Here is a 21,505-nt window from a genome sequence, read left to right on the forward strand (position 1 = left end):
AGCCAACAAATCTGCCTATAGAGCAGGCTGTCACCACAAACTGAGTGGCCATTCAAGAAGAAGGCCACCAAGGCACCTAAAACTCTGAAGAAGTTAAAAGCTCCAGCAACTGAGATGGCAGAGACTATGAGCTTCTTCACTAGTCAAAGCTTAATGGGTGAGTGGCAAAGCTGTTATTAAAGCTCAACCAAAGTTCACCCAAAGACATGTGGGAGAGTCCCAGGACATACAGAAGAAGGTTCTTTGGTCTTATGAGACAAAAATTTCCTTTTTGGCCATCAGACTATGCTATGTATGGCAAATATAAAAACACACCATCTTTTGAAATATCTTAGTGCATGGTCATGATGCATGTAGCGTCATGCTATGGGGATACTTCTCGACAGCAAGCGCTGGAAGGCTTGTAAAGTGAAAGTATAATGAATTCAGATATGGAAACCTTGGAGATTTTTGTGAATTGTAGAAAAAATAAGTTAAAGTTAAAGGATAAACGTCCGGGAATAGCCTATGTCTAATTTTTCACAATGAGATTAGGCCGATGAATATTGTCTTGTGACTGCCCAGTGAAATGCATCAAGCCCAAGGCTACTACTATAATGTAGACTATCACCATCTGAAAAGTAATTTGGCAAATATATCACGACTGATTAGAGGATTGATCTCAAGCCTTTTGCTAGGCAATGATCAGACATTCAGATGGCTTGTTTGGGTATCAAGGATTCATTTGTGTCTAGGCTATAGTCTAGACAGGTGATTCTTAACCTTTTGGCCCAAAGTCACAACTTTATCCAAGGAAATACCCTCTCTTCTCGCAGATGGATTAACCTGAAGTCCAATTCAGTGATTCAAGATTATTTCATTAGATTTCACAAAAACCTTCAAAACTGCAGTCACTGATTTTTGGCATCATCTCCACCAACAGTCCCTAATAACAATTAGAAGTGAGTTTGAGTGCATGTTCAAAAAGCTCTCCAGTTGCATGTGTATTTAAATTGGGAAATTAGGCTCATTGTTTAAAATAATCTTCCATCACTCCCCCTGGAATTCTCTCCATACCAATCCTAGACAGTTTGTGGTTTCAAGTTCATTAGCCTATGTTATAAATGCACTGTTAGCCTACATTTCTTGATTTCAGACACACCATCCAAAAAATTTTTGTAAAAAAAAGTTTTATTGTATAGCAAAAACAAATATAGTCAGCCTGTTGTAGTCACTTATCATCTTGGATATAAAACAATGTAATGGGGGTTTTTTTTAGAATAAAAACGTGTAGACACATAGGCCTACATGTTCAACATTTCTGGCTGCACAGCAGCCATCTCCTGTCTCCTCGACAGGTTTACAACAGAACGTCAAGACTGACATCCCATTCTAAATAGTGTAATGTCCAACTGCAAATCCAGTCTGATACAACCTAGTAACGCGTTTCCATGATGAGCTGAGGTCAACAGTCTCTCAACTTTTGCCATCATTAGTGCGTCTTACAAAACTTGGCAAGGCAGCAAATGTTTTCTTCATTTGATTAGGAGTGGTTTGTCTCAAAGCGATTTACGATGCGTGGAGTCGTGTTGCTGCGCTTCTATGAGCCACACCAGCCGTGTTTTCTCTCTGTGGTTTGTCGTAATTTGCCCTCTCCGCCACTTCTCCTTGCTTTCTGCGTCTCTCTTCCTCGCGCAACTCCCGCGCCACCAGTTTGGCTAGCTCCGCATCCAGAGCCGCATCGTCAAAAGAGGAGAACGGCTGACACACGGTCTGGACCAAACCCAGGACTGTCCCCAGGACGGCCACTACTGAGCCCACCAAGTAAACCTTCAGCATGCCCCGGCTGGGCTTCTGGTTGATCATCTCTTTGGCGAATGGAATAACTTCTTGTAAGGTCTCCATGTCGAGTGACAGTTAAACACCTAGGGGGAAATTTAAGGGAAGGTTATTAAAATACTTGTATTCTCAACAACATTGTTTTTCAGTACTATATTCAGGTATCACATCGTATATTGCCCAATTCTCTCGTAACATTGACACAGTTAGTTGTTCATTATTAGGTAAGATATTATGCACTACTGTTCAAGTCGCTGGCCTATATGGTGATCGGCTTACTTACGTTAAACGCGCTGTCAGTGGCTTGACAGAAATGTGGAGTTGGCCCTCTGGGTATTAGCTCACTTCCACTGTCGACCAATTTCTCAAATGCAGGGCTGTATGAAGTGCGAGATTATGTGTCCATTTATACTAACTGTGCTCCAAACCACTCCCACACAGGGACGTGCCAGTGTCCATGCGCTACCCAGGAGTTGGAGCTGAAGCTAAGGGACAGTCAAGTAGGCTACGTGAATTACGTGGACTGCACCTTCTTATAGATTTACAAATTACTTAAAGTTTCATGATAGTCATATTCAGATATTTTAGGCTCCTAGATTCTCCTACAGAGGTGGTGGTTTGGGGACGTTATTTGTGTTTCTTAACATTTCTTGCCTTGGGACCATCAATTTCCCATGGTCATTAAGTTGCGACCCATATTCTTGCGTTCAAGCCAACTAATACGGTGAGTTATGTAGCCTAAGATGCATAGTGCGCTGCACTTTGGAACACGACGTCAACTCCATGAATTATAGGCATATGTGAATCCATATTTCTAATATTGAGGTTCGTTTTGCCATATTTAGCCTAGCCTACCTCTAAAAGTATGTCTAACTTGGTGATCTGTCACAACACTGTTTTGGCATGTAACAAATGAGATACTTAATTCCTATCAAAATAAAGGTCCGACATTAGGGGGGTATTCCAGGTACGTGGTTTAGTGATGAACCTGGGTAAGTTTACCTCCCCCTAGCCCTAGGCATGAGTAAGTGGTAAACCTCCCCTCAGGCATGTCCTCAATACAAACCAACACACACACACACACACACACACACACACACACACACACACACACACACACACACACACACACACACACACACACACACACACACACACACACACACACACACACACACACAAATAGAGAGAGAGAGAGAGAGAAAGAAAGATGAATTTGCATGTATACAACTTTTAAAGTACATAAACACACAGCCAGGATCAAACACACTCCATCAAACACAGTCACACTATAGGCTAAGATCTTGGTTCACGGCCAAGCTTCTAAGCCTTCATTTTAAATCAGGTACATTATGTGCAATGAATAAGTATGTATAGTACATCTACAAAGATCATGTATTACTAATAGGATCTAGCGAGGAGTTTTCTTTCTTGGCACAGACCAATAGGCCAGACAGTGAAGATAACCTAGTGACACTTGCTGTGACACCTTGCCTGTCTTGATTGGAGATTCCCAAGCTCCCACAGTCATCCTAAAAGTGTATACTGTCTGTGACCAGAGAGATAGTTCTGTGGTTACAGTTTTATTTTCAGAAAACAAAACTCCCTTGTTCATATGCAGTCCTGGCTGCTTAGATTGGAAGCGAATACAGTACGTATTTTATAAACATGGCACTGTGGTATTTTTGGCAGAGCCACTGTGCCAGCCCAATGTTGAATGCCCTTCAGTGATAAGATGTGGCTGGCCATTGTACAGACCATAGAAGTCTATGCTGAGTAAGACCTGCTGCACATGTGATAACACACCACGAAGCCAAGTGACTAAGACATTGCTGAGAAAATGGTTTTGATGGAGATTTTGTCTGTGTAAAGCACTCCAATTAAGTTTAGGCCTGTATGCATAGTGGTACTTCTCTTAGCATATTAGAGGTTGACTATGTCAATCCATGAAATTGTTATCAGTGTCAATTCACATAAACAAACTCATAATTCACATCATTGTCCTTCCAGTGACATTCATTTGCGTATACTTGGGTGTTCTTTGGAAAAGTGATGACTTGAGTTTGTGTTGGTTGAGGTTTGTGGCTCAGCTCTGTAAAAGCATGCTTCAGTTTGGCGTTACCTTAGAGATATTTCACAGCACCACCATGGGCGTGTCCAGCCCTGTCTGAGGCTGTGTGTGTGTGTGTGTGTGTGTTTGCGCAGACAGGTGTGAGTCAGCAACACACCTTAGACTGTGGCGTTAGTCAAACCAGCATGGAGAAAAACAGTACACAGAATTGATGGCCTGGGGCTACATGGTTTATTACACATGGGATGTGATGCAGCGGATACCTCACGCAAAGGGGTGTGGTCGTCTAAGACTCAGCCTCTGGCCTGTCTTTACAGTCTCTGTGGTTCCTCTGCCTCCAGTTATGTATTTTATGTATTTTTTTGACATTCCGCAGGAATGTATGGATTTAGTTTACCCTTGGTGGAGCAGAGAGAATAAGCTGTACTGTAATAACATGTCAATACATCTCCTCCATTAGGATAATTAAAGTCTTAAAGTTAACTTGTTTTGGTTTATCATACTTTGTTCCCAAATCCATCTTCATTTTCACTTGTAATTTCACTTAAGCAACCTATACCACAGTGGACTAAAAAGACCTACATTGTATTGTATAGACATGTATATTGTTGCTCATGGGAGGCTTCCTGTGTTGCTGGAGTCCTGTGCGTTTGGAGTCCACTTATCTAACCAAAAACAAGGCCCTGGATCAGCCTAGATGTGGCATCTTATATGCCATCTACTGTACATCAAAGAACTGTGGAAATATGATTATGGGGAATATTGTATATTCTTTTATCAGTGTTTTAATTGTGTCCATACAGATGGGTTTACAAAGTCTTAAATGTAAGTTGCTCTAATGTATCTCTGTCCATGCTAACATGGAAGGAATTAGATGACAGTGGTGTGGAAGAATGAAAAGCCTTATGTACTGTACTTGCTCAGACAAGTTTAAGCAAACTATCTACATCGTGATCATTGTCATTTGTTTTAAAAATACAGATTTTACAGATGGCTTTTCTCAGAAAGAGAAAAGGAATGGTTCAGAGAAGTTCTTTTTCCCTGCTTCAGTGAAATTCCAAATGTTTTACAGTGCGGATGTATGGCACTGTGTTTGTGTGTGTGTGTGAGTGTACTGTATGTTGTGTGTTGATTCACGTTGTGAAGGGTGTGGCAGCAGTGCGGTAGGGCGTGTTTCTTCGACACTTCTCTGACACACACCTCACTCAGCACAGGTGAGCCAGAGCATATATAGGACTACTCGCACACGAACACAGCAATTGTTCTCCACGATTTTCACTGGAACTATCGTATACACAAGGATTTTATTACTGGTATGTTACCCATCTACTTTAATCTACTTATTTTACCCATCTACCTTATAGACCTAGACCTTTAGCTGTAATGCCATTATTTTTTAAATATCTGTATAATGAAAATTAATGGAAAATGCTAAAATATAGCATGTTTGCAAATATCACATCCAGCATTGTATCGTCACTATTGTAATATACCTGAAGCAGTATATGATCTTAATTATTATTTTTCTGTTAAGGATTTCACTGATGATGAAGACATGGATTCTTCTACAAGTGGCAGGTATGAATGCTCACAAATTGCTATTCATTGATAATCACCTTCCATTCTATTGCCTTGTCTAGTACTATATCAGAATAGTTTAGATAGCCTTCAACTGAGGGGGGAAAGTAACTGTAAAATCAATGTAGTGCATAGGTATTCAGTATTAAATGGAAGACATTATTTCAATTCAATATCTTGTTCAGTTTTCAAACTTTTGTTGAACGTTCCTGCCCTATCATTCTCTGAAACCATGTAGTCCATTTTGAATTGATGTCTTTTGACTTCATCTAACTTCTTCATCGCTATGTCTTCTCCCAGCGTTGGCTGCTGTTTCCCTCGCTCAGCAGGACTGCTACAGGGGAGCCTGCTACCCTCCGACGGGAGACCTGCTCATCGGACGTGAGCAGCAGCTCCGCGCCACCTCCACCTGTGGACTCACGGGGACTGAGGTCTTCTGCACACCTTACGGACAGGTAAGCGCTGATTTTTTTTTAGAAGAGCTGTTCTGTGCCGTCTATAGCTGTTGATTGTGTATGGGACTTGCCTGAAGTCTAATGAAAATCCTCAAGGCTTTGGATCCACTCAATAAGCTTAGTATTTGTTTGTAACCTTTATGAAAACAATGGTCACACGACCAACTGCTTAACTCCTGAAACAAAGGCCTGTGAGGGATTTAAAACGTGACAAAGATTTTTGTGCGTGTCTGGTTGGAAATAGGCCCAATTTATGTGGTGCCGCTTAAATCCTTTCACCAGTGAGACCCTGCCTGACAAATGACTGTTTTGAGTATTCCATCCATGGATTTATTCCATCCGATATCTAAATTATACATTTGATTCTTTACATAGTTATTATCACTACTACTCATAATAAGTGAATAATTCATTGACTTCATTGGTTTTGTTAATATTTACAAGTCTTGAGTTTACAAAATAAAAATCAATATTTGATTTGTATACAAGATAAATAACTGTTGACTATGCAGGCCAGTGTAAACGAGAATGTTGAAGGCAAGAGAGAGGACGAGGGCCGATGTTTGAACAGGCCATGAATGTGCTGGTTGAATCCTCATGAAACTGAATCTTGAGCCAATGGCATATGATGCAACTGTTGTCTCTGACCAAAGTTTAGTTCAGTTGACGCTTACAGTGAGAGAGAAATAAATAGAGGATAGATAGACTATGCAGATGCTGTCAGTATCCAGTCCGCAACTGATAGAGAAAAAGATACATGTACTCTTTCGAGTCTAATTATGTATCACAAACAAGACTCCACACGTGCCCATCCTTGGACTGGCGCCAACGTGCAATGTACAGAAATGGACATCTGAGGAGTGAGGGCTTTTCAGGTGTGCCCCACCTAGTGACTGGGTGTGGTCGATAGGGTTTATGGACATGTCTGCACTGGTCGAACCCTGGTCCTCAGCACATCGCCACTAACTAAAGGAATTCTGATGCTGTACTCACGGTATGACTATCAATAGAGTCACTGAAAGCAAGACAACTCCAGTGTCTATCGGCCCTCTATTGAAGTTAGATGTGTGTCCCTAAATGTCTTGCGTTTGCCCTAAAACAGGCATGTTTTCCTGTGTCTGAGAAAGAGTTATTGCATAACTTGCTGATGATCAGTTATGATGATTGTGGCTTTGCTGACAGTGCACATTCAACTAACCAACACGGCATTAAATCTATGCTCTAGGCATTATGATGGGGTTTAGAGGTGAGAATGTGAAATCCCAGCTCCAACTGTATGCCACTCACAAGGCAGCTTACAGAAACACCATCTGTGTTGGCAAATCCCAGAATTCCCCGCCGTGGCTCTTTTTTAATCAGGCATGGAACATCCAGACACCAATGACCATACAGAAAGGCAATAAGAGGCAATTGGAATTCCCCACTTGTAAAGAAGAAAACAAACCAGGCTTGGTTTATGACAATACTTTAGAATGATGGTTCCATTGATTTTTGTGGAATCCACCAAATGACGTATTCACTCTTGTTGGAATCGTGCATGATACACATGGAATTATGTATTATGGGGTGGTGGTAGCGTAGCGTCGTTGTGCCCGTTGTGGGGACAATGTAATCCCTTGTAATTGAAATCACTTTGGTTTAAAAGTGTCTGCTAAATGTAAAAGATGGTTATTTAAGTTTTGCGCAGCACTGTAAAAGTGTTACTAAACAAAATGAGGTCTGAACTAGATATTATTGTAAGGTAAGCCTCAATGTCACCCTATTATGCCTAGTTGGATTTGCCGAGTCAATGTGGGCAAGCTGTAGAGACATGGACAAAATATGCCTCAGCTCTCCAAGGCCTTTGGCAAATGGGGTCTCCAAAATAGTTCTATGAGCACTTCATTCCCCTCCGAGTCGATTAATAGGTGAGCAGGCTATTCCTGGCCCCTTGGAGAGGCTTGGTGTAGAAATGCCACACACTGACGATGTGGGCTCAGCATTTCCAGTCAGGGTCGCCACTGCTTTGCCAAATCTCCCAGGTGCCCTTGAACCGACTTTGACAGTCTCTGATTGGTTGCCCAATTGCCCGTGCAGCACAGATTCTATCCAAGTCTCATGCAGATTCAACCAATCAGGAGCTAGGAAAGAGAGGCCTGTCCCAGTCCCCTTGGAGACAGCACTGATGGAGGCAGGATGGTAGACGCGCCTGTCGAAACCAGACTTGGCTTTTATATGATGTTTCATAAATTTGCCACAAATCAAAGAAGTCAAGCCAGGGTCATGCCACAGACAAATGGGTGAAATAGTGTTGTGGTGCAACAGTCTGGCATCTGTCATCTGGCATAATTATGTATCATTGTTCATAATTGATTGCATTTCAGCAATCTTTTTGTGGTTAAAATCATTATGGTGAGTTTATGACCAGGGTTCTAGACTTACAGTATGTATGGATAATCCTGAGCAGAGCTTTGCTGGGCACACATTAACTGGTCTGCACATGGTTGAAACCCGACCACTTCTTCAATTAGATCTACATGAAGTCATTCATCTCACTTTGTGTGAACCACAACTTTCACCACTCCAGAGTTAACAATGTAAATAGACAGACCATTACATAGTTTATAACATATTCAACTTATTCAGTACCATGTTCTGTGCTTTGCACGGCATGCTTGCTGTACTACTGCATGCAATACTGTAGTAAGACTTATCTATTCAGCACTTTTGAATGATATTTCTAAAACAAATAGCTGGCTTCACTTATATGCAGTAGGCTGCAGTGCCTCCCAGTCCCAAGGCATGCAGCACCCCCCTGCAGGGCCCGGTGGTGGGCACGTCCCTGAGGCATGCTCTGCGGTTCCCTGGTCCAGAGAGGTGACTGGCCAGAAGGCTGGAGGGCTGCTGGCTGGACACTGTCCCCCACATAAACCCTGTGCTCGGGCCAAGCCCAGATAGCTTAAGAGTCTGGAGCACATTTGGCAGAAGTCCATTCCACAGCCAGCTACTACTGCCAGACTACATTCAGTCTCTCGTGCGCGCGCACACACACACACACACACACACACACACTCTCTCAAATACTTATTTGTTCTCTCTCTCTCTCCCTCGTTCTCTAACTCTATTGCTCTCTCTCTCTCATGCACACACACACACACACACACACACACACACACACACACACACACACACACACACACACACACACACACACACACACACACACACACACACACACACACACACACACACACACACACACACACACCAGGCCTAACTGTTGCTGTGCTGGCAGGGAAGACTGACCTTCACACATCTAATGCTGTAGTTTGTCCATTGTCTCTGGCCTTCCCATTGCCAACATCTTAGCTACTCAAATCTGATCCTCTTCTCTCAAATATCAAACATAAAGCTAATCTTTCAAAGCACCATGTTGGTGTATTTGTTGTATGGTATCTTATGTCCATGATCGGCAGAAACTGTGACAGTGGGGTTCTGATTTGATCCTTAATGATGAAAGCCTTGCTGTTGATGTTGTAGCAATAGTATAGATGTAGACTAAGGAAAAGGCACAATCATCTGGCTTTCTTGGTGTTTTTGTCTTTTAAGATAAGATTGAACATTAGTCTGGGGAGTCTGCGCTGTATTTCTACTGCACAAGAGGCATGATCAATGGGCATTGTTCAAATGACTGTCATTGTACGCATTTTGGATCCTTCAACCAATCAGGTGTATACAATCCCTGGTGTATAATGTACAGGCCGTCGGTGATTGGTTCCACCCTGAGCTGCAGGGCGAAATCAAATCTACTCAGTCTACAGTATTTGCACATTCATCACATTTTGATTGGGTTATTTTTAGAGTTTTCAAGGTTTTCATTGCTTTGTACAAACAATCTGTGCTGATCTCCTTCAAGGCAGGCAGACAATTGTGACCACTTTGACCTTATTTTGTTTCCATGACACTCCTACGAACTCTATAGACAGAGGAGAAGCTGTACTGGCCATGTGATCAGTACAATGCTAATCTGTAGCCTCTGTGGGGCATTGTGCTCCTGTGGTAGCTAGGCTAGTTTTCGGTCTCTGTTATGAGTCTTCTGAAACAAATGTTTCAACTGGAGACGCCATAAACAGAAATGTCATTGAAATGCTTTTCATGTCAAGGTTGTTTACCACTGTCATGTTACTGTTACCTTGACTTTGTGATGCTCATTTTGCGTTTTCATCAATCTGAGCAGTAGGGCTTTCTCCGAGGTCACACACACATTTAATCGTCATGGAACACAGGAAGTGACTCAAGAGCAGCTATTGTGGTATTTGCTGCCTCAGTGTCTGAAGAAGCCTAAATGTTGTAGATTAGCAAGTCTCATAATGACAAAATCTTGATAAATCTCTTAAAATCAGTGAGGTGTCTGATGTCTAGCTCTGTTATATTGACTGTAACAGACGACTGTGTGTATCTGTGAGTTGGCAATGGTGTCATTCACACACACTGGCACTTTGCCTTTGTCCAGTTTGTGTAATATTTGCTCACAGGGAGTGAGCAGACAGATAGTGGCAGAGGCCACTGGATGGTGAAACCACTAAGCTTGGCAGTACCTTTCCCCTGAATTCGTGCCCAGGCCTCCGCTGGGCAGTCTGGGCAGCGGCCAGCGCTGGCCTACACAGAGGGGTGAGGGCAGGGGCGCGAGGCCGAGAGCTGGCTGGCATAGCGCACGTAGCCGAGCCGTAGGTCAAATGCATGGACCCCTTACACAATGAGTTTCCCATCAGTCGTGATATTGTTGGCCTGGCCAGAGGCGGAGCTCATGAAAGATGATGGTGGTCTTGACTGTGCCTCCTCACCTCTGTCATGTAGAAATTGATCATTCAGATATATGATATTACCAAAAAAACAGCATGGATATGATTTCCATCATCATGTTTTTGCCCTCATGTCTTGAAAATACTTTTGTTGTTGTTGTTGTTTTGAAAGTCCTCTCTCTTTTTTCGTGTTTTCTGTCATGTTAAAATGTTCAGTAACGTAACCCCTCTGTTCTCGCTCTCTCTCTCTCCGTCTCAGTGGAAGATGAAGTGCTGCCCATGTGACTCACGGAACCCTCAGTCCAGACATGCGCACACCATCCAGAACATTCTCTCCACAGCTGGAGAGCACCGGTGGTGGATGTCCAAGAAAGGTGAGCGAGACTTCCACAGACAGGTCTTCTGTCATACAGCTGGATTCATTCAGATAATAGTACTTTATTAAAATTCTACTGATGATTCTGAACTGAAGATATCTAAGGATTGTTGACTTCCTAAAAAAATCATTTGTTATTTCTCCTCTCCATTCCTCCGTTCTAGATACCGGTCCCGTATCTATTCAGTTTGACCTGCCGCACATGTTTCAGCTGGACAACCTCGTTATGAATTTTAAGGTAAGGTACCACATTTCCTGCCATGTTTTAAATCCTGGGTCTGGACACCATCTCCACTCCACCAGTCTTATGGTTCTTATTCCTTTTCTGTTCACTGGCCTGGAACGTCTGACAATATTGACAGTCAGCGCTTATCCAGAAGTGCTTGAAATGCTGGTCTGACACAAATTCATGAATGCTTTTATTTGCCCTCCAGGGCCCACGGCCTGATGCCCTGGTGATCGAGAGGACCACCGATGGCGGACTCACATGGCAGCCCGCCCGCTACATGGCCACCGACTGTCGCATCTTCCCCCAGGCCATCCAGCCCAGGGGCCCCAGGCCAAACCCAGGCCCAGCCCTCGGGGAGGCCTCCTGCTACACACTCTCCCCACCCCCCGCAAACCCATACGTGGACCAGAAGGTGAGAGGGGACACCGAGAATAAACCCTAGAGAAGCGTTGTCATACTAATGTGATGGAAGTGTAGAAAACATTTGAATTTTATTTAGTTTTATTTACTGTACTCCATTCTCACTCACTCTCTTTTTTCTTCTTCTCTTTGTTGTAGATATATTTCAATCCCCTTCGGCAGTATTCTGAGCTTAACTTTCCCGACAGCTATAAAATTGAAGGTAAGATTTCACAGTTACCCAGTCACAAAGTGTTACAAAGACAAGCTGAACTGCCCATCTAGGCTTGTACCTTCAAACTTTGTGTTACCTTCCCACAATGTGTCTCCATGTACTGTGCATTGGTGTGTTAAAGGTGTTTGCTATTTAACAAATGATTGTAATGTTGATATCACCGATTAATGAAGACCCAGTCAGGTAATGGTAGGAAAAGTCAGGCAGAGAGTTTTATTTACGATGAAGAATCCACTAGCTTCCCTAGCTAGTCAAAGGAAATAATATCAGGGTTTACAGTAAGGGTTTAGTAATGTCAGGGTTTACTGTAAGTGTCCGTTCGAGTTGACAGGAGATGGGGTTGGTCATTCCACAAAGAATCAGACCCTGATTAGTGTCAATCTGGCAATCTGGAGCAGATAGTTACTGATGCACCCATGCAGAATAGTGAAACAATATCCCCCCTTATCTCTAAGGACATGGTCACATAGAGATATACTCAGGGACAGTACAGGAACAGACAGATAACGTTGACGAATTCTTCTTCATCCAGCCATAATTCTGCAAAACATTCAGTAAATATAAGGACACAAGAAACATAAAGACACAAAGTACTTGTGAATATAAAAAATGATTAAGACACAAATTCAGATTTCAGTACTATCACAAATTAAAGTGAAACTGGATGCTGTTAAATCCATACTTAAACTGACTTAATCAACTTGGACTCTGTGTGACCTGCAGCCGTGTCTGGCTTCAACGGCCTTCGGATTAACCTCACCCAGATGGGTCAGGTGACCCAGATGCCCGGCCGCTCTCTCAGCCGCTACTTCGCCCTCAGGGAGCTGAGAGTGATTGGCACCTGCTTCTGCCACGGCCACGCCAACCGCTGTCTGCCCATCACCAACAGCAACCAGCTGGCCGAAACACAGGTATGTATTTATGGCAAACCAGATGCCGACTTTGCCTTTAAAAACTCTTATACTGTACATACTGTATTCATGCCTGACGAAACATCTGGCACATTGTCTGCCATGTCAGGCTTCAAGTTTGTGAGTAACCTGGTTATACTGTGATGTAGTGTAGCAATCGTTATATATTTGAGTTACATGCATTACAAATACAATTTGTGTTCTTTTCCCAGTTCCTTTCTACTAAGCAAATACTGTGAGTAAATAAAACATGTGTGTGTGTGTGTGTGTGTGTGTTACAGATAAATCCCAGGTGTGAGTGCCAACACAACACTGTGGGCATGAACTGTGAACGCTGCGCGGACCTGTTCAATGACCTTCCCTGGAGACCAGCTGAGGAAAACAGACCTAACCTCTGTCAACGTAAGCGCTCCATATCACTCTCATATGTGCAGGCAAGAGGGGCTTAGCTATGTTTTCTTTGCCAGCTTGTCCACAGTTGTTTGTTTACTGCATAAACACGTTGAAACTCTTCTTATTCTTCATTTATTTTATATTGAAAATGTATCTTCTATTCCATCACCTTCCAATATTAGATCAGTATAATCAGTTCACTGTTCTGTTCTCTCTCCCTCTCTGTTGCCCCCTGCAGGCTGTGAGTGTAATAACCATGCCCAGCGCTGCCGCTTTGACCCGGTCCGTTACGAGTCCACCAACAGGGTTAGTGGAGGAGTGTGTGAGAACTGTCTGCATCACACCACCGGACCCAACTGTGAACGCTGCGCCCCCAACTATTACCCCAACCCCTACAGCAGGATGGACCGACCGGATGCCTGCCTCCGTAAGTCTGCACAGCGATTGTTTTTATGTTCTATCATTTTACTAAACTGCTTTGAAACTCTCTTACTCCTCTTCTCAACCTTCGTTATTGTGGTGGTGAACAAATGTAATACATTGGCATAAAATCAGTACCATCAGATGATGACCAATGACATTAGACTGAGCAGATAATCCAGTGTGCATAAACAGCTGATATCTGAAAGGTTCCTTTCCTTTGGCAGTGTTTCACCCAACACCTTCTATTACACAGTATAAATATATCTTATACAGCTGTTATGTGACTGTTGTTCTGTCTTTTCTGTTTTGCTGTCTTGTATGTTAACCTCTTCAATTCTCCTCCATTCCTCTTGGGGGCGCAGGTTGCAGCTGCAATGCAGCAGGCTCTGAGAGTGGAGGCCAGTGTGGCGGTAATGATGGTGCCTGCCGCTGCAAGGCCAACGTGGAAGGACCCAACTGTGACCGCTGCAAGAGTGGCTACTACGGCCTGAGCGCCAGCAACCCCCAGGGCTGCTCCAGTGAGTCTACTCTCCTTCAATATTCACAAAAAAGTTTTTGATTCTGGGTTGATCTCTCATAGATACTGAGATTCATCTATGTGTGTGTGTGTGTGTGTGTGTGTGTGTGTGTGTGTGTGTGTGTTGACTTGCATGTATTGGCTTATTTTCCTGTATTTCTCATAAATGTACATTAATACTTACATGTCTGTATCATGTTTCCGTGTACTGTATGTTAGTGCCCCTTTCTCTCTATGTACTGTATATGTTTGTTTTCATACATTGACACTATTGTTTGTGTTTAGGGTGCGACTGCGCCTTTGCGGGCTCCCGCTCTCAGTCCTGTGATCAGGTGACAGGGCAGTGCCCATGCCTGCCCAATGTCCAGGGCTTGAACTGCGACCGTTGCGCTGTTGGCTTCTGGGACCCCAACTCCCCCAGCGGCTGCCAGCCCTGCGACTGCCACCCCACCAACGCCATCGGGGACACCTGTGATCAGGTAAGGAGCTGTCTTCACACACACAGAGACACACAGAGACACAGTATAGTACAGTAACCTATGTCAGTATTCTATAACTCTAATATCAGTAATCAGTATCAGATATAATCGGAAATAACTGATCAGATGAGACTTTATCGATATAGCAAGCAGTATTAGTTGGTGTTTAATATCTGTGTTCTGTTGTGATTCCATCTCATTCTGTTTTTTGTGTGCTGTCCCACAGCTGACTGGTCAGTGCCGGTGCCGATCCGGTTATGCCGGCCGCACCTGCTCAGGTTGCCCAGACTTACACTACGGTGATCCCTACACAGGCTGCCGAGGTTGGTAACTATGACAACGTGACTTTTTGGCTGGAATTTACAGCACCTGTGTTTAATTTTGGGCTAGATTGGTAAAAACTCTTCCTCTACATCTCTCTCTCTCTTACACTCTCTCTCTTTCTCTCTCTCTCTCTCTCTCTTTCTCTCTCTCTCTCTTGCTCCTTTTTTCCCCCCAGCTTGCGAATGTGACCCACAGGGCACTGCCAGCTGTGACCAGCGCACGGGCGCATGTCAGTGCCGCCCCGGTGTGACCGGTGTGCGCTGCGACTCCTGCAGCCGCGGCCGCTGCGAGAGCTTCCCCGACTGCCCCGCCTGTCCCTCCTGCTTCCTTGACATGGACGCCCAGCTGGGCAACCTCTCCCTGACCGTAAAGCGGCTTTCCAACTCCATCCCTTGCCGAGGTGACTGCTCCGGGCCAATCCCGGGAAACCTGGGCCTGCGCTTCAGTGTCCTGGAGGAATCCCTGAGGGACATCCGCGAGCAGCTGGCCCTCCCAACCCACTCCGCAGACAAACTGGACCGGACCCTCGGAGAGCTGAGCAGACTCAGGTGAGCGGAGCGACTGTAGAGAATCTCTGATTAGTTCCAATGAGGTTAGACCTTGTTACCTTAACCTTGTCCATGGCCATACCATGCACCTCCTCCAAACAAAGTGTTATACACAAATGTGTATAATTTCATTCACAGATAAAGTAACTGTGGGGCAAAATAATAGTTAAGTATTAAAGGACAACATGACATTGAAAAACATTGATTCACTTGAGTTGGTTGCAGTTGGTGTAGTCTTGTTGATGTAATTGAAGTGCATGAAAGTTACATTTTGTTTCACAGATATATATTTTCCCACTGTGGTGGTATTTGTGACGACACCAACTCCTTTTATAAAACGTCTCTCTAAATCTCTCCCTCCCTATAGGGACCAGCTGAACAGGCTGGACGGGGACCTCTCTGGCCCCTGGAGGGGCACCAACCTCAAGCCCCAACTGGACGAGCTCCAGCGTCTGCTGGACTCCCTCAGCGTCCTCCACAACGCCAAGAAGAACGCCCTGCTGAACTCTGTCACGGAAAACAGCAATGGTCAGTGCTGAGTAGCCGGTTGCAGTGGGGTGAACCTTTGATGAAATGTCCCAGTTTGATATGTGTGCAACCTTTTTGATATCTTAAACTCTTTTTTTGTAGACTTCCTCAAAACATTTTGTTTGACTGTTGTCAGATTAACTGTAAATACAATAAATGCAAGTAAAATAAATAATTGAAATGAAGGTAAGAAAAAGGTCTTAGTGACACACTGCAACTTCCAGCAGTTATGCAGCAGTGGGATTAAAGATAAACAAACTTGCATACCTGTTTACTGAACTTAAAATGCCTCTCTTACAGGTGCTTTCGATGCCATCAAGAATGCTTATGAGAACTCTAACGATGCTGTGAAGAAAGCCGACGGCACAGGCGAGACGGTCAAGGAGTCATCTGACCTGCGCCAAGACGCTCTGGACATACAGAACAGGGTCCAGCCAGCCAACACCAAAGACCTCAACAAACTGGAGGAGCAGCTGGCCACCAAGCCCAATCTCACCCCGACCGCTGTCCAGGTTAGACCCCTCGTACTATTACGATGACAGTGGTATCAACCACTCTATTTGAACAGATCTGTGTGAGCATACAGTAGATACATTCTGCAGCAGGTTCATTTATAGAATAGATACACTCAGAAGAATATATATGATACTAATACACTATATATTATGATACTATATACTATATAATATACTATATATATGACACTAAGATACAAACGCCCATATGTCTTGTGTCTGCAGGTGTGTGGCAGCAAGCGGACTGAGCCGTGTACCCCGGAGCAGTGCGATGGCGAGCTGTGCTCTCCCGACGCCGCCCGCTCCTGCCTGCTGGCCGACGAGTGTGTGGGCGCTCTGCCCACTGCGGGGAGAGCTGAGAGAGACACCGAGGACGTGAAGGCCAAACTGCTGGAGCTCAGCCAGAACATCACCGAGGCCAACGCACAGGTGGGACATACTTCACTTTCACATTGCTTACACAGCAATAACGAGTGAACCTACATACATTTAATATGCAGACCAAATCACTGTGTGACTCTACTAGGAGAGACACTCACGGATAAGGTGACCAGATGTCCGAGACCGAAACCAGGAATAGAAACCCAAGAATGTGGGAAAAATGGGGACATTTTTAGTTTGACTGTCAATCTGATTGAAATACATACACGTTTTATCTTAAAGAAACAGGGACATACTGAAGGAAATGTAGAGGCAGTGCATATGTGAAGTGAATGAATGTATGAATTGACTGTACTGTGACCTGTAGAATAAACGTTGATATACAGTAGATAAGATCGGACAGATCAGATGTAGATAGAAGGCAAAATTACAACTCCCTTTTCTTATTGGCTAACAGATGCAGGACACCCAGGAGAAGGCCAATCAGGTGCGACAGACAACTGACGACATGACCAACCAGATCAAAAAGGCTCGTGACGACTTGGAAAATGATCTTCAGGAGACCAGAAACTTTGTGAGGCAGCTCAAAGATTTTCTGTCAGGTATGACTTACTGTTCTTATGAGTTTTCAGCGGAAATAAGGGGAAAAAACATCTTTTTCACTTTTCCTGTTTCTGTCAGGCCTTTCGCTCTAGAAAAAGTGTTGTCCATCAAACATGATGTGGGTGAAATCAATCTAGCTATATGTCTGTCTGTGTGTCTGTCTGTCAGTCAGTCTCACTGTCTGTCTGCTTCCTCCCTCCATTCATGTATCCACCATTGCTCTCTCCTTAGACCCCAGCACAGACCCCAACCGCATTGACGAGGTCAGCAATGAGATCCTGAACGCCAAGCTCCCCCTTAGCCTGGACGCCCTGAAGAAGAAGCTGAAGGAGCTCCAGGATCTGGCCGCCGGCCTGCCCGACAGCTCCAAGATCCTGGAGGAGAGCCAGCCCCAGCTGGACCAGGCCGAGAAGCTTCTGGAAGAGGCCCAGAATGCCAGGTAATGAGCCGGACGCCGTCTAAAGGGCCGTTCACACCAAGAACGATAATTATACCGATAACGATATCGCTCTTGTTAATAATGACTGACAACGCTCACACATAAACTATAACGATAACGACATGAAGAACGATATCGTTGTTTATCACTTTCAGAGCGATTTTAGAGCTTTATCGTTCTTGGTGTGAATGCTGCTGAAGACCCTGTCATGCCACATCAAGTAAAATGGCAGTGGCTCTATGGGCCCTTAATTGAATGATGCGCAAAGTGCAAAGTCTAGGTGAAGCTTTTTAATAACTAGGCTAAATCCATTTTCAAATGTTACGCCATTAGACAAGACCTTAAACACTGACTATTGATCATTAGCCATTGAGTCCACTCAATGTTCCCACGTGCCACACAGTAGCTATAGTTCATGCTAGAAAGTTTTGCTTGTTGATAGACACAGGTGAATGAGGACCCTATGTGTAGGTCTGTCTGTGTGGGTTTCTGTGATACTACATGTATACAGAAGTCACACAGACATGTAAATATACTACTAGACACTCTGCTCTAGTATAGAAAGCGTGAATAGTGAATAGAGATAGTATAGGCCTGAAAGGACTTGGGTTTGAATGCTTTAGTAAAGTTGGATGTGCTGTTTTTCTGCCTGCTGTGACTCAGGGATGCGGCCAACGGGGTGAAGGACGATGTGGCCGGGCTGCTGGACGGGTTGTCAGAGGTGGAGAGGTCTCTGGATGAGATGGAGGACAAAGTGGCACAAACCACGACCATCCTGGATGGTGTCAACCCCGAGAAGGTGAGAGATGGCGCCATGATTTGAGTGCACCGATAATCATCAGTGATTGAATTTCCTGTTTTTTGAGTTGAAAATAAAGTTTTGATGTTCTTAATTGAGTTTTGTATTTCTATAATTCAGATTAAAGAACAACTGGTGCAGTATATGTATCTAGATGTGTATTTATGTAGGCTATGTAAATGTATATTCATAGTGTCTGAGTAAGTTATTTTGGATGAGAACAGTGGCTAAATGGATGAATGTTTGTAAGTAAATGTGATGTTCCATCACCTGGCAGGTAAAGGCTGATTTGGATGAGGCTGATGGTGGCTTGGGAGAAGTGACCGATACCGTCGGCACCAGCATCCCTGAGGAAATGACTGAGCTGAAGGATCTGGTCCAGCAGAATGATGACCTGGCACAGAAGGGGCTTGACAACGCACAGGATGCTGAGGAGGCAGCCAAGGGCATCACCCCGGTAAGGAAGAGGTCACAAGACACAGACAAAGTGCATAGGTCATAGGTCATAGGTCAAGCAAATTGCTAAAAAAAGATGTGTGTATTAATTCATCCGTGTGTATGTGTGTGTGTGTTTGTGCTATGTGCAGGACCTTGAGGATTTGGAGGACAAATTAGAGGAGTTGTTGAAAGCAGCAGAGGCTGCTGGGGATGCGGGCGAGGCTGGGGAGACCCTCCAGAAGCTCAAGGAGGACACTAAGCAGCTGCTGGAGGACACAGCTGGCATCATGCAGACCTTAGATGGTAAGCTAGTGCAGCGTGGTCAAGCACCTCTGCATCGCTGTCTGGGCGTCTGAAGAGACAGAGATGAGACTGGCTTTAAGCTATGAGAATATGTAACGATTGCTGGTGCTTTTTTCTGCGGGTGGAGTTTGACTTTCTCAGAACTTCCTAAATACAATGAATATTCTATATATATATATAATTCTCATAGATTTCAGTAACAAGAGAGGTGATGATAATGTCTAAGTTATGCATGTCTCTTGTAATACTAACTATCTCCCTCTTCTTACCCCTCCCCCCTTCTCTTCTTCACCTGTCCTGTTCCAATCTGCCAATCTTCTCACTCCAGAAAAAGAGTTGTCCATCAAACAGACTGTGGAGGAGTTCAATCAGAAATCCCTGCGTCTGCCTGGACTGGAAGCTACGGTCCAGAATCTCATTCAAGAAATCCGGAGGGAGGCCAACCAGCACAGCAGGTGTATAGGATAAGCTCCACTTTACCTGCCCTGCCCTGCCCCATCGTCTTGGGTTGGCCCAGTGCAACCACTAGATGGCGCTCCCTTGATCACCTACTCGGAGCCATATGGAGAGAGTTTGGCCAACTGGCGCCATGTTGGATACCAATGTCAGATGACTCTACAGTGAAACATTATGGGGCGAATACGCTATGTTGAAATAATGGTTATATTCAACATTCTAAAAGCCATATAAATGTTATCATCAATGTCTGTCAATATGTAAAAGGCATTTACAGAAAAAATGGTCTCCAACATGGTGCCCATTCGATTCCCTAGTTGGCTCTGCACCTACATAATTGTAAACTCTTCTGCTTGATCTCCTGTGGGTGGAAAAATGTGGATTGTGCTGTCTGTTGTTCTGCCATGTTGCCTATATAATACTACCATTTATAATAAATTATGTTATTGCTTATTTATGTCACCAAGGTTTTTATCTGTCTGGAAAATGTGTAATTTGTTGTATCATTTTCAGCACTATTGCTGTCACTTTAAACCACTGAAGCAGAATTCAGATGTTACCTACAGTATTTGTTACTTTTATACATCCTTGAAATCGTTCTAATTAATTTATATTCCGTAAATCTGTAATGAGCCTTTTGTGAACCACTTAATAAATGATTATCATGATTATCATATCGTTTGTCATTATGCCTACCCTGTCTGTCAGATGTTAGTTAGTCACCTTGGAGTATTTATCAAATGAATCATTAATAACATTTCCACAACAGTAAGGGTGCAAGTTGAGTATTTTCCCGAAAAAGTGTGCACACTGTGGCCGGAGCGAAATCAGAGTTAATTAATAAAAGATGGATAGATCGGAATTTAACACTGGCTACATGTGATTTGTAGGCTGGGTGAACCCTGCCTGACCTGCCCGGTGAATTTGGAATTTGGAAACCTGCAGACCTATCTCCCCTGCTTCCTGTCCACAACCTTTGGCTCCAATCACAAACTAGCTTATCCAAAAGATGCACCAGATTGTTGGTCTGTTTGCTTGAAGGATTATTATTCAAGAGTCATTTGAACGATGCCAAGAGCTTGACAGTCCCGCCCTTCCTTCGAGAGAGCACGCCTCTTGCGCAGTAGAAATAAAGCGCAGACTTCCCATACTAATGTTCTATCTTAAAAGATTGAGCTTAGTATGGTGATAGCCAGACTATGTGATTTTTTTTATTCAAATTCACTTCACCGAAGAGGTTTCTCCCATTTCAAAATCCCCGCAAGTTGTGTTGTTTTCAGTTGTTTTGAGTAATCAGTCCAGCCCTTGGGAATTCGCCATCCGGCCCAAGCTGGAAATTTGGTCGGATAGGCCAACATCTCGGTTTTTGACCACTATGATGTCCATACAAAATTAAATTTCTGTGTATAAGAACATGGCAAAGTGTTTTATAACCTATGGCAATGTCCATTTTCCTTGTGAGTTTTCATGCATAATAGGTAAGAGTGGTTCTTTCCAAAGATAAAA

The 21,505-nt window shown here is 43.9% G+C and overlaps 2 protein-coding genes across 4 annotated transcripts; one reads left to right on the forward strand and one right to left on the reverse strand.

The window, feature by feature from the left end:
- Positions 1–1,548: 1,548 nt before the first annotated feature.
- Positions 1,549–1,884, reverse strand: LOC134092187 (G0/G1 switch protein 2-like). Its single transcript, XM_062544974.1, has one exon. The coding sequence runs from the start codon at positions 1,882–1,884 to the stop codon at positions 1,549–1,551; it is 336 nt and encodes a 111-aa protein (XP_062400958.1).
- A 491-nt stretch (positions 1,885–2,375) lies between these two features.
- lamb3 (laminin subunit beta 3) lies at positions 2,376–20,667 on the forward strand. 3 transcript variants are annotated; one of them, XM_062546125.1, is made up of 23 exons: positions 2,376–2,542; positions 5,424–5,467; positions 5,768–5,922; positions 10,963–11,077; positions 11,244–11,317; positions 11,514–11,720; positions 11,867–11,930; positions 12,666–12,853; positions 13,135–13,255; positions 13,485–13,673; positions 14,032–14,187; positions 14,472–14,665; positions 14,892–14,988; positions 15,165–15,537; positions 15,905–16,065; positions 16,366–16,577; positions 16,806–17,009; positions 17,419–17,563; positions 17,796–18,003; positions 18,667–18,802; positions 19,080–19,259; positions 19,390–19,543; positions 19,872–20,667. In XM_062546125.1, exons 1-23 carry the CDS (start codon positions 2,493–2,495, stop codon positions 20,009–20,011), a joined length of 3,567 nt encoding a protein of 1,188 aa, XP_062402109.1. In that variant the 5' UTR covers positions 2,376–2,492; the 3' UTR covers positions 20,012–20,667. The 3 variants fall into 3 exon arrangements, with proteins under 3 accessions (XP_062402109.1, XP_062402110.1, XP_062402112.1); XM_062546126.1 differs by lacking the exon at positions 2,376–2,542 and adding an exon at positions 5,122–5,202; XM_062546128.1 differs by lacking the exons at positions 2,376–2,542; positions 5,424–5,467; positions 5,768–5,922 and adding an exon at positions 6,659–6,916.
- The last annotated feature ends 838 nt before the right edge of the window (positions 20,668–21,505 follow it).

This window comes from Sardina pilchardus, chromosome 9 (genome assembly GCF_963854185.1).
Source record: "Sardina pilchardus chromosome 9, fSarPil1.1, whole genome shotgun sequence".
Lineage (NCBI taxonomy): Eukaryota > Metazoa > Chordata > Actinopteri > Clupeiformes > Clupeidae > Sardina > Sardina pilchardus.

Excerpts from the sequence above, each read along its gene's own strand:
- LOC134092187 (XM_062544974.1), bottom strand. The coding sequence starts at position 1,884 with ATGGAGACCTTACAAGAAGTTATTCCATTCGCCAAAGAGATGATCAAC.
- lamb3 (XM_062546125.1), top strand. The coding sequence starts at position 2,493 with ATGGTCATTAAGTTGCGACCCATATTCTTGCGTTCAAGCCAACTAATA. Across the intron at positions 2,543-5,423 it reads CGTTCAAGCCAACTAATACG|GATTTCACTGATGATGAAGA; the intron begins GTGAGTTATGTA and ends TTTTCTGTTAAG. Across the intron at positions 13,256-13,484 it reads CAGACCTAACCTCTGTCAAC|GCTGTGAGTGTAATAACCAT; the intron begins GTAAGCGCTCCA and ends TGCCCCCTGCAG.